Below are 17,715 nucleotides of genomic sequence, written 5' to 3'. Positions count from 1 at the left end.
ATATCCTGGCTCAAAGAAAAGAACAACAGTATTAACGGGGGGAGAAAAGGGTAGACTCTTAGTTAAGGCTTTTCAGTACTTGGAATATTCAGTACTAATGTCATGTTTCCCTGTAAGTGTAGACTATATCCCACACAGAAGAGTCCAAGGAGTTAGACTGTTGCAGTTATGTCAGGATGGATCACATTTAAAATGATGAACATGGCTTTGCAGCCTTAAATAGAGAACAGAGGAAAATCAGAAAAATCAATGCTAGAAATCAATTCTCATCTTTTTAACCAAAATCCTGTCTCAACACTCCATTTCAAAAATGAAGTGAAGTATTCTAAGAAAGTGACAAATTTTTATATAAAAACACTGAATTTTGATTAACTCCATCAGTTATTAGACATGGTCTATATAAGCAAGGAAAATAAAGTGCAACTTTACAGTATATAGAATAATAAACCCCAGAAATCACTTTTTAAAATTGGCAATATAGACTGCAATATAAAAAGTACCTGACAAGGCAAGGTTAGATAGAAATAAAAATTTCAGTTGAAAAACTAAAATTTTTCAGTACAGCAGAGGGACAAGTAACCTTTTATTAAAGCTATTAGATCTGGAGACTCTTGTATATTTTGAGTCTATGTAGGAGAAAGGAAAGTCACTCTTCTAGAAGGCACTAACTGGTATAAATGTGTGAGCAGCTTCATAAAGAAAACATGTGCAAAGTACAGCCGAGAAGACTGCCTGGTTCTCATGTCACATTCCTTACTCTGCATTGCAGACTACGGATTACTGCTGAGGAACTGCATCACCGTGTGGGTTTCCCACGTCACCTGCAGTGTACTCAGTCCACAGAGTCACAGATCTCCTTCACTTTCTGGTTGAAGTCTTCTGGTTGATCTGCATACACATAATGGCCTGCTCCCAGAATGGCCTAGGAAAGGAAAAGTAGTCAGATGGTCAGTGAGTGAAAGCATTGACTAAAACACAGTGGCACACGCAAAGACACCTAGCAATGAAAGTGAGAACAGCTGAACATAAATAAAACATACAAGAAAAAGCAATACTGATCTGTAGTAACTGTTCTGTATTTCATAAAATACAGTATCTGAGAATAAAGAGGAAATCTACTGAATCTTACTAAAATTTTAATATGCAAAAATAACATTCTACACTGACTTCTAACAACAGGGCCAACAGAAACACTGAACAAAGTAAGAATGTGCTGCCTTGGGAGGTGCTCGAGGTGCTATTGGAGCTGTCTGTCCCTCTTTCAGTCTCTCCCATCATGGAGATGCCGTGACTCTAGACCAGACAAGGCCCCTAAGAACAGCGATTTGCTGTCTGGACATGGAGATCTGTGTGGATCAAACCCTGCCCCTATCACCAGTAACAGCAGGTCTCTGGTCAAGGCTGCAGGTACAGCTTAGATGTGAAAGCACAGGGATGACCTAAAATCTCACTGAAAGCAAAGATTACAGAAGAGACTTCACCTACAACTGAAAACCAAAAGTAAGCCACACACTTACTATCGTCTTCACATATGAATGTGGTCGCAGTGACTGGATGCTGGAGCCAGAATTGCCGTCTATGCAGGACCGGGCACCATAGATCACCGAAACTGGAATGTCAGGCTGCATTTTACCAATTCGCTGGAGCATTGGTCTTTTTGCCCATCCGTAAGGGATAGTCATATTTTTGAATGCGGACTCACCACTTAAAGGGAGAAGATCACACGTATGATTCTGGGGGATAAGTATGTATCACTCCTCCCACCTCTACAAAGACATACTCATATTTAGCTCCTCCCCCCTTCCAGGAAAAACCACAGCTTACATAGAAAATAATTTACTAGTAAATGTGAGGAACAAACCCCACAGAAGATATATGCTTTTGTTAGATAAACAAGGATGCTTTAAACTCTAAAAAAACTCTAAAAAAAATGATCACCTTTCAAATCAAAACATGCAACCCTATCATAAAATAATCAAACTTCCTGTGGGGATAGTTGAAATTGTTTTTTCACTCTAACTTATTTTCAAGGCAGCTTTTCACAGGTTCATGGCACCAGCTTTTTACCTACAATGGCAAAACCAATACCAAGATAACAACAAATTCAGATTAAGTCTTCTTTGTGTATCATTTATATTTTTAATTTTCTGCATATTATGATGTTTGACATCTTTAAAAACCTTTCTGGCTGGGGAGAGACTAACTCCTGGAGCTAGCCAATTCTTAGAGATAGCAAAGGACTCAACTGGGAGACCACGCCTTCATGTGCAAACTAACCCATCCAGAGCTGCACCTCTTCTGTCTGACCTGCACATCCCAGGAGGCAATGTTCCTATGCCTTAATCATCCCAAGGCCAAGTACCAGACAACTAGAAACCACTCCTATATCTTAGAGCCCACTGAAATTATTCAACTAGCCAATCCTACACTGCCCACCCTGCGCTGCCTTGCCTCTCCTGCAGAACCCAATAAAGGCTCCAGCCTGGACTTCCCCTCACTCCTGTCTTCTGCCATCTGACCAAAATCTGGTGCATCCCCTGTGACCCTTCAGAGCATTCAGTGACCCACTCTCTAGGACCTGTGAGTATACTAAACTTTGTTTTCTTGAGCCTCTCCAATGCCTTCTCTTGTGGCCACACCTGACTGACCATCACATAAAAGAATACAGAACATCTGGCAAACTCCTAGGACAGATCCATTCTGCTGTCATTTCTCTGCTTTCCTTGTGGTACTAGGTGTACTTCTGAATGGCCGTTTATGAATTCAAGTTCCACCACAAGAAAGGCAACAAACTAGGACTACACAGACACGTGTAATCATGAGCTATAAATAGGTTAAGAACAAAATGCTAAGATCATGCAGAAAAACAGATGATGTCCCAGGAACAGGCCACTGAAAACTGTTGGAACAAGTCAATGAAGTGTGTAGACCTAATCCACCAGACCCAGCTGCCTGGTGAGTCACAAAACATCAGTCCCCTGAGGACCCCAAACCTCTCCAGCCTCCCTCACCTTTGGCAGAGAACCTCTATCCTACACTTTACTACAAAGACTGGGGTTACAGCTATACCTCAAGTGCTCTTATGGCCTCAATCTTTTTAAAAAAATAGATGTACATATTCTCTGAACGAAGTGAGAGAGGCAAAAAAACAAACAAAAAAGTGAAGGAGGCTGTCTCTGCATCTCACCTCTCAGCCTTTCTCCCAAGTCTCAGTCTTAACTAGCAAGGATGAGGTACCACTTTTACATTTTAAGTATAGTCTATGGACCACCTATACTAGAATCATCTGAAACATTTGTTAAAGATGCAGCCCAGAACTGTTGAATCAGAGTGTTAGAGACAGGGTTCAGGCACCACATTTTTGACAAATTCCTCCAATAATTCTGGTACGGAACCCAGCACGAGCACTGGAGCTCTCATTGTCATACTCCATTCTTGATCCTCTCCCTACCAATTCACGGCTCTGTCTTCCAGTCACCTCCCAGCTCCTCAAGACTTGCAGGCTCTGTTTTCTCCACTGGTGCCTTGTACCCAACATCCATAGTCATTTTTTTTTTCTTTTTTAAATAAGAAACAGCTTTGCTTGGCCCTCTTGCTCCCTCTAGCTACCGTGCTCTCTCTCTCCCAATCACTGTCAAAACTCATGCAGACTCCCCTTCCCCTCTCCCCTCACTTACTCCTCACCTCTGCAGCAGTGTTTCTTATGCTGATGCATAGACTTGAAGAGGTGCTGAGTAAGAGGGGGTGCAAACAGCAAATCCCCCACGCACCAGGGAGATTTAAAACCCTTAAAAAGAGGTTCTAGGAAGATCCATGGCACAGAAAAGCATTCTCATTTAACCCAGAACTCCTTTTCTGTAGAGCATTCATGCTCATTTGGGAATGCTGTTTTATTTCCAATTCTTCTTTCTCTCTCAACTCCAACCTCCTCAACGAGATGCCCAAGACCAAGACTTCCCTCAACTTATCCACAGGCACTTTAGGAGAAGAAAGTATATCTGGTTTTTTAATCTCTCATCAGAATCCAATACAATGAACTTCCCTGGTGGCGCAGTGGTTAAGAATCTGCCTGCCAATGCAGGGAACAGGGATTCGAGCCCTGGGCTGGGAAGATCCCGCATGCCACGGAGCAACTAAGCCCGTGTGCCACAACTACTGAGCCCATGTGCCACAACTACTGAGCCTGTTCTGTACTCTAGAGCCCACAAGCCACAACTACTGAGCCCATGTGCCGCAACTACTGAAGCCTGCACGCCTAAAGCCCCTGCTCCGCAACAAGAGAAGCCACCACAACGAGAAGCCCACCACAACAAAGAGTAGCCCTGCTCGCCACAACAAGAGAAAGCCCGTGTGCAGAAACGAAGACCCAATACAGCCAATAAATAAAGAAATAAATAGTTAAAGAAAAAAGAAGAATCCAGTACCATGTTTTATATAGTAGGTACTCCATGAACAGATGAGTAAATTAAGAAGTATCAGTCACTTAACCACTTGTCCTTTTAAATTTAGTCATTTACACACCAATAAAAATCTCCTGGACTATTCACATATTTTCAAAAAAGAAAAGTCTAAAACACAAACACAGTAAATTTAGATAAACCTTACCTTGGAGTTTGAACATTACAGTGGTAGATGTATTCTGTCACAGTATCATCTTCAAACATTGAAGAATACTTCCGTTTGAAATCAGGCCTTAAACGTTGTACTAGACTTAAACCTATGTAATAGAAAATGAACCTTTTAAATTATATATGTTTTAAATTATAATTAATTTATATACTAATATAGAAGATTTTAGTGTTTGCTTCCATAATGAGTACTACATGCTACATGACACATGTATTCAAATATGTATTTTAAAAATACATCTGTGGAAAAAAGCACAGATCCTAGAAACTGCTCTCAAGTTCCCTAAGGACAGATTAAAATAAGAATAAAAGACTGTCATGTTTACTTACAGATATGCTTTAGGATCTCAAAAACAGTTGCCTAAGACTTGTTTTTGTAGGAAAATAAGCTCTACTAAACAAGGGAGGTGAACAGGACAGCTCATACATAAAATCAACTTAACAATCTGTATTTCTTCCACAATTACAGCACACCAGCATCTCAATGAAGTGAACTGGGACCTAAATATTTCCTGGGAAAATTAACTCAGAGTTTCTGCTTGGGACACTAGCAGAACTCCCCACTAAGGCCATCTACAGTGGCTGCCATGGTCCCACCCCCAAGGTGAGAGGCAGGCCCCCAAAGGAAAGAGGATGAAGTACAGGAACCTTTGTCCGTTTACTATTTTTCCTTCTGGACCCAGGGACTGGCCAGTTTCCCTCTCTGCCATCGCTGCCCAATACCCAAGCAAGGTCTTACTTCTTCACTTCCCCTGCCTTCCCACCTCTGAAGGAATTACACAGCTCCACCAAGAACTTTCATGACACAGTGGACACTCTGCCTCTCCCTCACCACCACATGCAAGCAACGATGGGAGGCAGAGGGCATGGCTTTAAAGGGCCCCTCCTAGGCATCCTCCCTCCCCCACCATTATCTCCTAATTTCTTCTCATGCTTTACTTTTCCCATAATTGCTACCTGTGTAACTGGGATCAAGCAAAATCCACTTACATGTCAGGACTATAAAGCTTTTAAGCAGCTCATCAAAGGAGGATCAGGCACCTAAGAAGGCATGGCTCTACTGGGGGCGGGGGGCGCGGGTGAAGAGAGGCTATCTACACGAGGACTGAGGGCGTGTAGTGTGGTCACCAATTCAGTCCCTGTGCCCTCTTCTCATTCCTGCAGTCCTGCTGCTCTCCACACCCCAAAGGGATGACACCCAGGCAAGAAGGGGCCAGGCCTGGGCAGGGGGTGGCAGAATGTACAGTCACCTATGCAGCAGTTATTGCCACACCCTCACCCACCCATCATGCCTCTCTTCTTTTCTTGCTGAGAGCGCAACTTTTGTGTATCAATTAGGCAGCAATGTGCCCGGGAAAGCAGGCCCCTCACCAGCCCCTGGGAACAAATGATGATTGACCAGTCACAGAAATTTCTTTGCTGCTGGAAGAAGTACTAGGGGTGGGCAGAGACACAAGGGGGAAGTCTGCTGGGGCTCCCAGGGAAGACCGTCTCCCCTGACAACGAGCATTACGCTTTCCTTCGCTCTTGTTTCAGAGTGCTGCTTTGTAAGATGATGCTTCCTGTCATAGCAACCAGGTAAAAGGTCAAGAGAATCACATACACAGACCCAAACCCTAACATCAAGAAGCTAGCTTCTAGAACAAATGCTAAAACCACCTGCCTCCAGACTGCTTGTTAAGGAAATAATAAAAGGCCTTCTGGTTTAAACCACTGAGGTCTTCAGTTACTTTCAGCCAAAAGCCCTCCTAACTGACATAAGCTGTAACAGGGAAAGGCAGAGGTCCAGACCTTCACCATCTGTGACAACGAGGGAAGGAAATTCCCTTGGCTGCGAGGCTGAGACAGAGGAGCTGAGGGTCAAATAAACTTAAATCAGAGACTAAACTCAAAATATGACCAGAAACACAAATCGGGAGTCCCCCAAATCTTTGCAGGAAAGGATGACTTAATCTTCTTAACCCTCTGACAGTATGGGGCAAGAAAGGAATCTGCGTGATGGTACCTGTTATCCCACGGTCGCTGGTCAGGTCAGGCTTTGTGATCTGCCAGTTGGACATCACCAACAGGCCAAAGGCTCCCCAATAGGTCACTTCCTCCCATGCCTGGGGCTAGCAGATAAACTTCCCCAAGACACTGCTTGCTTGGCTTTTTTCAGAATGTTCAAGGTCGCCTAACCTCATCCTTAGCATTTCCCACCTGCTCTCCTTGCTAATTATCTGTAATGTTTACAATATAAAGATTCCTCTTTAAGGAGAGGAGCTTGGTTTCATTCATCTTTATGCATGGACTGGTACTTTTTATAGGGGGAGGAGAAAAAGTTAGGTTTGGTTTTTCTGTTCGTTTTTAAGATGTTAACTAACAATGGTGATCAGCGAATACTCCTCTATTGCTACTTACAAACATTTTGCTCTCCTAGGATACAGGTGTAAGCAAGCACTCACCAAAGGGTCCTGCAATCCTGAGGCCGGCTAAAGGGTTAAAGGGAGTCAGTACTGCTCCTAAGGCTCTGATCCAAACTGGAATTGGTCTCTCTTGATCAGAAAGGTCTGGTCGCTCAGGAAAACCCCAAGGCTCCACTAGAATGAGATGACTAACCCTGTTGGGGAAAGAACAGACTTCACATCATTTGGCAAATTCACCCCAGGATTGTAAAGAACTTACCTGATTTATAAAGTAAAAAGAGAATGAACCGCCTTCAAAAACCTTGCATTAAAGAGAAAACTAGTGGCTGAACAGGTTACAGCATGCTCTTATTAGGCATAAATTGATGAGATTTGGTAGGATTTGAGAGTTGAATGGTAGAAAGGGGGCTTCATTTTTAATCTATCTAAATGTGGATAATAATGGATGTGTGAAAGGGTACACGATAACTGTGGTTACTCCTGAGAAACAAGAAAAGACAGCATTTGTCGCTATGTTTAAGCTACACTCTGGCAGATGATGTAGATCACTGACCCCTCAGAAAAATCCAATGGTTCCACGCATCTCAAGGTTGACACTGCACAAATGACTGGAGATTAATATTTCACTCATAAAATAGCTTCGGGCACCAACAATAGTTATCTCCTAGGCACCAAATCATTCTGAAAGTTTAAGAGGCATTAGGACTTTAGGTGGATTCAAAAGGACTCCGAAGGAACTTTTGATAAACAGGAAGATAAGGTAACAACATGGGCTGAAAACATACCCCCCAATTTGGGATTTCAGTTTGGTGATCAGGAAACATTTACCCTACCCATAACAACAAGATATACTGGCATTAGATTCTGTTCCTAATCCTCTGCTAATTTTCTTCTTTACTTCAAAGAGATAGAAAAGCTTCAGTCCACACTTACACAAAATTGTTTCATATCACTAATGGTTTCAATTTTTCCATCTTATGAAGCATCTTTCTGATGAGGGAAAACCAGAACCATGTCCTTGTGATTCTATCATGGTATAACACATTATAAAGATCCTCAACAAAACATAAATGTCCTAACACAAAACGATATTCAACTGTAGCCAAAACAGCCAACAAATGCCAGCAAAAATCTCCAAGGCTGAGCTGACACTGATTCTAAAGTCCCTTTCCTAAGTCATAGTTGAAATAGAAAGGTGAAGAAACCAGAACACGGGAACAGATAGCTATTACTCCCAATATAAGTTTTATTATTTTTTTCAGCACAGATAAGGATGGGTCAATAATAAATCCTTTGCTCTGACTGCATTTTCTCAAACAGAAAGCTTCAGAGCACAGACCCAGAGCACAGAGCTCCAAGGACCCCTGGAGAATACTCAAGCCAATCTTTCATTTCATCGGATGAGAAGAAAGCTGAGATGTGCTATGTGACTCACTCCAGAACCTAAAGCTAGTCAATGTAGAACTAGGGCTATGATCCTTATTTCCCAGCCCCAGTGTACTAACAGATGCCAAAGAGCCATCGGGCAGAAGGCTCTCCTTCCTAAGAACAGGCCAAGCACCATGAGATAAAGATGTTAGTAGGTTTAGGTAAAGCTTAACTCTTATCAACTCTAGGCCACTGCTAACACTATACTCCAAATTTCAGAGCATCAAGAAGATTCGTAGAATGAATCTCTGTGAAGGCATGTCAAATGTGAGATTTCCATATACTAAGAGCGACTTCACTGCTTAAGAGTTTTATGAGATTATTTTCTAATAGTGTATGGAAATGGGGGTGAAAATGAATGTTTTTTCAGAAGTCATCTCTGATATTCTGACTGCCTCCTAAATTCCTCCTGTGACAGCCCACAGTGAGATCTGAAGGTGGGGGAGGGGGACACGTGCCAGAGGTATGAGTGGAATTAATGAAATGGCCACCTAGTTGAAAACAGCAAAGATTCATTTTTGGGAAACAGCCAGTATTATTCGCTACCGACTTACCTAAAGAGAAAAACGAACTCTTTATTAACACATACTCTACAGGAAAAGATTAAATTGCATTACAAATTTGTTATGGGATCTTACCCAATCTGCTCGAGGCTCTTACTGACCTGCTAACCCAAGAAGGGGCAGAACAAAGGAAATTTGTGGGAGGAAAGTCTCACACATTTCTAGTTAGTGATGGTATTGTTTCTGCCTTAATTCTGGCTTGCCTTGTTTAGTATGGACCTATGAATTTTTTTTTATAAATTTATTTATTTTTATTTATTGGCTTTGCTGGGTCTTCGCTGCTGCACACAGGCTTTCTTTAGTTGCAGAGAGTAGGGGCTACCCTTTGTTGCAGTACGTGGGCTTCTCATTGCAGTGGCTTCTCTTATTGAGGAGCACAGGCTCTAGGGCACAGGCTCAGCAGTTGTGGCACACCGGCTTAGTTGCTCCGCAGCATGTGGGATCTTCCCAGACCAGGAATCAAACCTGTGTCCCCTGCACTGGCAGGCGGATTCTTAACCACTGAGCCACCAGGGAAGCTCGGATCTATGAAATTTTAACAAGTTATGCAAAGTATAAATACAGGAGCAGATGACCTTTTTTTTCTTTTTTTGAAAGGGAGCAAAGTGCCCCAACAGTTGTTTGATTTGATGCCTTCAGCCTAGTGCATGGTAGATGCTTAGTAACGTTTGGAATATTATGCTTTTCCAGTTTTCTTTTGGTCTTTGTCTATAACAATGTACAAATTTTATAAAGTATAATCAGAGTAAGCATAAGAGTTAGTTCAGTCTGAATTTTTCTGGTCCCCTGGATAACATTAGAACATCGCTGTTATTTCTCATATTAATCTTGCAGGTCATTACTCATTAGTGGGTAGTAAAATCCACTTAGAGAGTCAGAGCCAATCTGTTTTTTAATAAAATTGTATAATTTTGAATAGAAAAATATATCCTATAACAAGCGTATCATTCCACAAAATTTTTGTTTCACACATACATAATCCTTACTGAAGGTTACAGTCAAAAATGTTGGAAAACAATTTTTTAAAGCTCTGCAACAGTCTCTAAACTGTAGTTATATATCCACTACATGTAAAAGACCTCAGAAAACAACTGTTGCTTATTTTTGGTTGTAAGGATTTTAAATGAGATAGACCATGCAAAGCACTTAGGTTTGCAGCTATCAAATAACAAATATCCAGTAAATGCTAGCTAGTTATAGTAGCAAATATAGGAAGATTATTAGTGAATAATTCATTCCAGGAGCATGGCAAGACAGTGGCTGGAACTGTGTAAGCAACAAGTAATTTAACATTTTTATTCTTCAGAAAAGCGTGCACAGGTTTTTGGCTCACATGCCTTATAACCCTGCACCAGACCAAGTTCCTAGGCTACCTTCTCACCTGCTTTTCTAGCAAGAAGATTATCTCCTCATTTGATAGCAGTTATTTAGTTTTAATGTATATCCAAACTCATACAGTAATCCAGACTCCACCCTCTAATGTTCCGTAGAGGATAGCCTGATGGGATTTTGTTAGTTCACATCTAGGCTTAAAGAACGAGTCTAGCCAGACACACGTGAGTTATCCTATCAGATATCTTTATCAAGAATCATAGGCTAATGCAAACTACAGGAAAAACAAAGAAGTGGTAAAGCAGGAACACAAGAATAGCTCATCAGTTTCGAAACATAATAAAGCATTCTTCTCCAGGTTAGTCATTAGAGTAGGTCTTAAATTCGAAGATAATGAGCAGATTACAGCCTATAGGGCAAAGAAGTAGGTAACACCTGCTCCAACATGCTGGGTCAGCTGAGACTAAAATGCTAACAAGGCTATATAAACTTGACTTTCAGAAGACTTAAAGTCAGCCGCCAGCTAGAAATAATACAACAACAAGAACAATCAGATACAGAACCAAAATGTACAAAGGAGTGTAGGACCTACTAAGGAACAAGGAAAGGAACAAGGAAAAGGACCAGGAAAACTCGAGTCAGTGCACAAAAGAGGCATTCTCAGGAAGAAGTCAGCCCCAGATATTTCCCGTTGGTTCCAAGCCACTGAGGGGAAGGAACAAGACACTTAAATACCTCCAATTTTGAGTCAAGTAGAACAGTCTCTCTTCTCAAGAAGGGCTGATAAGAAATGCTCAGTCCAGCCCTACACAGTCAGGAGACAGAGCCAGGCAAGGTCAAAAGCAAGATGATCTGAATACCTTTTAGTGGAGAAGACCAGTTGTAACCTATACTGTTGTGACTTGGAATGGATCTCTTTGCTAAACACTTTCTAAGTTAATAAAAGTTCTCATAGCGTCCTTTTTCTTAGTTTATAACAAATCCTATAAAACACAAATAGTCTCTGTATGGGATCCTGAGCAGCAGGGGCAAGAAGGAAAGGAAAATTAAAAGGAAAAACTGAGCGCACAGATGAAAGAAAGGAGATGGTCTCTTTGGCTATTATTGCTGGCATACTCTATTCCCTCTGTTCCCACCTGAAGGTGATCAGACACTGCTCAGTGAAGATTTCACAGAATGGTGGCCCAAGACACCTCACGCAAGGGTCCTGTTTGTGATGCAGCACATTCAACTACAAGTAAAATTACAGGCAACATCTCTAATATACTACAAATCACCGTAAGAGAACAGAGATGAACTAAGGTCATTTTAGGGGAAGGAACATGGGGTTTGTACCTCCATTTGGAGTTATCTATTAAACAGTTCATGACTTCTTTGACCACCAACCACACAGCCCTTCCAGAATGGCCCAGATGTCCCCCCAGAACAGGGCCTTTGCAATTTTTGCCTAGAATGCTCTCCTGCTATTTCCCTCTGAGACCTCCGCCTCAGCTCAAACTGTACTTCTTTAGGGTACCATAATGGACCTGAGACTGGGCCAGGTACTCATTCAAGAGTTCTCACAGCTATCATGCTACTAATGTGGTTATTTGTGTCTCTTCCCCCAATGCAATGTAAGCCTTACAAGCATATAAAGTCACTCAACATTATTTAAACACAACCAACCTGCTGGATTATAATGTTACAGTTATTTCAATCATCACCAATATTCCAATTGAGGACTCATCCATGTACTTTTACATAAAGTGTCACAATTGCTGAATACTCAGTTCATAATCAGTATCAAGAATCTGGGGAAAATATGGGATCACTGCCACAAAGCAGGCTACAGAACAACGTTTATGGACAGAGGCACTCTGCTGCTCACAGAGATGAAGCACACAGGTTGACCTAACGTACCAAAAATTGGAAAAAAAATAGTTTTTATTTATTTTTTATTATTAGAATCCTTCCTAAACAAGTACAATAAACTAGGCATTTTCACTCTTCTCCTCAAACTGTCCTATCACAAGAAACAAAGAATAAAAGAATGGGGCTGCCCATAAAAGATAAGGGCAGAAATAGGTATGGACTGGGACATAAGTCCCAACAAGTAAAAAAAACTGTTGTGTTTGTGGTTTTTTCTTCTATGCATAGAAACAATAGAAATTAAAGAGCTGTGGTTTCACCTAGGAGGAAAAAGAAGTAAAGATTATATCTGTCATACCTGAGGAGGCAAAGAAAAAAGGAATATTCTCAAAGTCCACTCAAGAGAAAAAGAGAGAGAGACAAGAAAAGACGCACAGTGAATGAAGGAAATTAACTGAATCTCATTTCGTCTTTATTACACCATTTTTCCCCCTCCTCTCATCCCCCCCTCCACCAAAATCTTTCTGAACCTCAAAGATTTATTTTAATCTCATGACAGCATAATAAAAATGGTCCTTGTAGGGGAGGGTATACATGTGTAGGAACAGGGATTACATTGGAAATCTCTGTACCTCCCTCTCAAAACACCTCTAAAAAAAGTTTTTTAAAAAGGTACTTGGATCAAGTTAAAGTTGGATAAGTGACATTTAGAGTAGGCAGTTCCTTACAATACAAAATAGTCCACTCTATTGCACCAGAGAAAATATGTGTATGCCATCAAGCAGGTCTTCTGGCTCAGGTAAAAGCTCTCATATCACACAGATGGCGACCCTGACAATCACCTGTCTGCCTAGTATGAGTGCAGCTTGAAGAAACAGCTAAGGCTAAACCTCACTTACTATGAGGCCTGCTATAATTATGAACATGACACTGGCAACAATCAATCGTGTTTCACGTTTAGATCTGTGAGTCTGCTGAACTGTTCTATTGACCATAACATCAGATCTTCTATGTAAATTTATATGAATTTGCTCAGTCAGTACCAAGCAGAAAAAAATATTCTGTAAGGTAAGAAGTTAACACAAATGGGGACCATTAGTAGTAATCTGAAAAAACAGGGGGGCAGTGAGGATGTCTGCAACAAAGGAGATGATGTCTCTATAAGAATAGGGACATTCTTATTCATTGATCTCTTTCTTCTCCAGTAAAAGAGAAGTGCTCCAAGGAAAGCCATCCTGAAAATCAACACAGGAAAAAAGCTGGGGGGACGGGGAGACCCTAGAGGTTAACCGCCCTTCCTATACTGTGTGCTACACTGCAGTATTATCTGGTCTGTATTTATTAACCACACAAAATACGCATATATGTTATGTCTATGTTAGAACAAGCATTCTCACTAATCTTTTCTCACACATACACACAAAATGATCCCAACTTTATCTCAATTGTAACTTGTTTTTATGAGACAAACTAACATAAGATGCAAAATAACTGGTCAAAAGGCATAAAAATGAAATCTTTCCTTGTTTACATTTATATGTCTGAAATCTACTTTTCTCCCATAAAGAACATGGAAAAGAATAACGACTACTCCTGACTCTTGATACGTTTCCTCACGATGGAAAGGGAAAGCAGAGAAAAGAACATAAAATTGTAAAATGAAACGCGAATTTAGTTTTCAATGCTCTTTCTTGGATTAATCTGTTCAAGAAATATTACTGGGCACCCACTATGTGCCAAGCACAGTGTTATGTCTGGACTTCATAATTTGTGATATCTGAAAATCCAGAGAACCTCGTTATTTTGAAATTAACTTGTGTTTAATAATTCAATTTTTTATGCAGTTAAAAATATAGTCTTGAATATCCAACGTGTTCTGTAGAGTTTCACTCAATATTTGGTAGCGATCAGCCAATTTAAACACACTCATTATTTCAAGCACTCTCTTATTCATCTATTGGTTAATACTTAGTGGTTCTTGGTCTTGACACAGTACTTTAGTTTTATTTCTAGTAATAGGCACAAACATTCAAAAATCATTTTCTAAAATGCAGTCAGTCCGATGCAGGGATCACTGGCTTTGTTTTACATACCTGTTCAGCTCCCCCCGGCCCCCGCCAACGCCATTCCACATATGTTGCGATTACCTTTTATAGGTGGTTTTAAAGTGGTCATTCCCTTCTGAATCACTGAAGCCTCTTATTTCTTTAGAGCATTTCACAACTGTAAATGAAAATCTTACCAACTGACCTAAACAGCAGATAGCCAAGAAGGGTCAGGATCCTAAGACACAGGACTTCATGACCAGAGCCTAGCCCACTGAGTCCCATGTCACATCTCCAGGGAATAAATACCACAAGATGGACATAATAAACACCTGGTAAGAAACAAAAGAAACCCAACCCCCACAAATAGCCCTGATGCATTATACCAGAAGAATAAACTTCTTTCTTTCCCCACAAATACAGCTAATTGTTCATCACTAAGAGTAGGACTCAATAAAAGACAGTAATCCCCAAAAGCCAACCGGAAGAAGAAAATCTGGATTTCTTTCGAAAGCACAGATCTGCCAGGTGACAAGACTATTTTACCGGCTAGCACACACAGGACTATGAACTCTCCGGAAAAATCAAGCGTAAATGCTGAAGTTTAGACAAAGAATCTATAGGGGAAAAGCTGGCCGTTCCAGAGGAGGATAACCTCAGGTACACAGGGCTGCTGCTCCACACATCAAACTCTGTGTCAACGGCACACCTGGAGTAACGCAGTGTGGCCGCCTGACAGGTGCACCCATGCACTCCGAAAATGACCCTCACCCCACTCACAGAATTCAACGTCAAAGTCAGCCACAATTCTGGATGAGTCCATGAGTCCAATGGAAAAATACACTGGCAGCACAAAAATGCTGATCTTTTTTGTTTCTTTCCAAAAGATGAACAAAACAAAAATAAGCTTTGCTTCTATATTCTGAGCACTCGAATGTGACCTCCCCTCAGATTAGCAACATAAATAATAGGAAATAGCAGAAGAAAAAAAATAAGGTAAAGAAAGAGGAGATGCTATAAGGATTCTGAAGTAAATACTCATTAATTCGATGACAGAAAATTCTAGAGCAATAAAGGTTAGAGTACAGTATAATTTTTAAAAAGCCATAAGATATTCTATGCAGGTATATTTTCTGTAGCTTAGAGATGAGGAAACTAACATTTAGAGATTAAGTGATTTGCTCTAAGCCATAAAGAGAGCACTAGCACCCACGTCTTCTAATTTCTAACCTCTGGCTTCCTACTGGAGCTTACTAAAACCTGGAAAAGGTTAGGGAAAGCGCCTTGATCCACAGGTCTAATGATGATAACTGTAAACAGTAACAACACAGCAGTTTTTACTGTGACTTAAACTGTATACATTCTAACAAACAGAAAGTCCTTTCACAAGCCTCCTACCAATGTCAGCATATGTAACGGGAAAACCCAACAATATTAAACTGGCCATCAGTTGTGGCTGTTTGGTCTACAAGGTCCTTCAAGAGAATGTCTGCATTATAAGAGCCTGACACCAAAAACCACGAAAGAGGGGAACGGGAAACCTGCACTTGGGTGCCTCTCTTTGGTCACTACCACTTACCTTGATGGGTACTTCAGTGAGTAAGCAGCAGCCAGGAACCCACCCAGGTTGTGCCCAAGCAAGATCATTTTGTCCAATCCTAAGGCACATCTCCACTCTTCAATGGATTCCACAAATTGATTCTCTACTTCTTCTGCATCATTGTCAAATCTGGGTCTACTACTTCGTCCAAAGCCCAGCAGGTCAAAAGCATAGACAGGCCTATTGGTGCAAAGATCTCCAAAATTCAGTGCCCAGAGTCCAAGACCTCCTCCAAAACCATGGAGGAGGATGAGTGGAGTCTTATTTGAAATATTATGAGAGAGCTTCAGTGTCCATATTTTATTTCCATTAGATATACGAACAGGTCCTTTTTTGTATGTGCAGGGGACACCTAACGGAAACATAAAAGAGAAATTCTGCTTAGCATCACGACATCTGAGAAGGGGAGTATTCTCAGAACAATCAGAAATTAATAATCTAGAAACCATCTGGTATTCATTTGTATCATTTTAGCCTTTATGATGTCAGCTCTAAAAAAAAAAGTGCACATTTTATTGAAGCAAGTCTTTTTTTTTTTTTTTTATAAATTTATTTATTTATTGGCTACGCTGGGTCTTTGTTGCTGCACACAGGCTTTCTCTGGTTGCGGTGAGCGGGGGCTACTCTTCATTGTGGTGCACTGTCTCCTCATTGCTGTGGCTTCTCTTGTTGTGGAGCATGGGCTCTAGGCACGTGGGTTTCAGTAGTTGCGGCACATGGGCTCAATAGTTGTGGCTCACGGGCTTAGTTGCTCCACAACATGTGGTATCTTCCTGGAGCAGGGATCGAACCCGTGTCCCCTGCATTGGCAGGCGGATTCTTAATCACTGTGCCACCTAGAAAGTCCCGAAGCAAGTAATTCTTAACTATCATATTTTATATCTTGGTGGGAAGATCTATCTCAGACAAACCTCAAGTACCTGTGGCCTGGGTTTTTCCGGCAAGTCATGTCAGCTCTCTGGACTTTTCATATCTATCAGTTGAGGGTACTGGAGAGGCTGCTGAATCTGCTATTTTAAGGTCTCTAGCTTTACAGACAATAACAAAAGAATACTACCTTGTATGTGTAGAACACTTGAAGATTAAGCAATGAAGATTGAAGTCAGACTCAAAAGAAACATTTTTTTTTCCCTAAAATGTCATTAGGAATTTAGGGAAGGATTAACAGTACATGTATTAAACATGTCACTGAAATCTTAAGTCATTATAAGGTTTAGCAGGAAAAGGTGGCAGGGTATGGCGGGAACTCCTCAGCATGAGGTGCTAGGTAGTCTGAGTTCGTATCCAACAATCTCTCTAGAGAAAGCAAATAATCACAATTTTGTAGATAAAAAAAATCTTTCTTGTCCTCAATGCTACAGGACTAAATACTTTAAATCTCCCCCAAAACTGCCTAAAGGTGAAACTAATCTGAAATTCTTTTACATTAAATTATCAACTGAATAGCTACACTTTAGATATATCCCCTAATTATTTGTGCATATACATCTGCAGTGGACAAACATGGAGAACTGGGAGTTTCTGCCCTTTAACCAAATAATCTCCAGTTTTGTACCCACACAGTGGCAGAAAGGGAAACCCAGCATTTGTTCAGAATAATAACAGAGTCCAGAGTGAGGGGAAATGATACAAGTTTAGAAAAGGAGGTGATCTGGTATTAGTGCCAAGCCAAACCACGCTGGCATTCTGAACACAGATGTTGCATATTCCCATAAAAACCATCTGTGAACTCCATGAGAGTGCTCACTCCACTGTACCAGTTGCTTGCTTCCGTGTCTGATACTGGAGCAGGGGCCAGTTCTCACTCCTATTTCCATCTCTAGGAAATCAGTATGTTTGTTAAATACATGAATGTAGTATCTAGCA

General features: G+C 41.0%; 1 protein-coding gene across 1 annotated transcript in view; it reads right to left on the bottom strand.

The window, feature by feature from the left end:
* Positions 1 to 559: 559 nt before the first annotated feature.
* ABHD5 (abhydrolase domain containing 5, lysophosphatidic acid acyltransferase) overlaps positions 560 to 17,715 on the bottom strand; it is a 38,669-nt gene continuing 21,513 nt past the window's right edge. Inside the window, exons 3-7 of the mRNA XM_057705599.1 lie at positions 15,829 to 16,201; positions 7,073 to 7,227; positions 4,606 to 4,717; positions 1,518 to 1,704; positions 560 to 922 (exon numbers count right to left, since the gene is read on the bottom strand). Of these exons, the coding sequence (XP_057561582.1) occupies positions 833 to 922; positions 1,518 to 1,704; positions 4,606 to 4,717; positions 7,073 to 7,227; positions 15,829 to 16,201 (917 nt within the window). The 3' untranslated portion in view covers positions 560 to 832. The remainder of the gene's footprint in view (positions 923 to 1,517; positions 1,705 to 4,605; positions 4,718 to 7,072; positions 7,228 to 15,828; positions 16,202 to 17,715) is intronic.

The sequence above is a fragment of the Hippopotamus amphibius genome, chromosome 13 (genome assembly GCF_030028045.1).
Source record: "Hippopotamus amphibius kiboko isolate mHipAmp2 chromosome 13, mHipAmp2.hap2, whole genome shotgun sequence".
Classification (NCBI taxonomy): domain Eukaryota; kingdom Metazoa; phylum Chordata; class Mammalia; order Artiodactyla; family Hippopotamidae; genus Hippopotamus; species Hippopotamus amphibius.
Note: the sequence above shows the minus strand (reverse complement) of the source record. Positions and strands in the feature narration are given on the sequence as shown.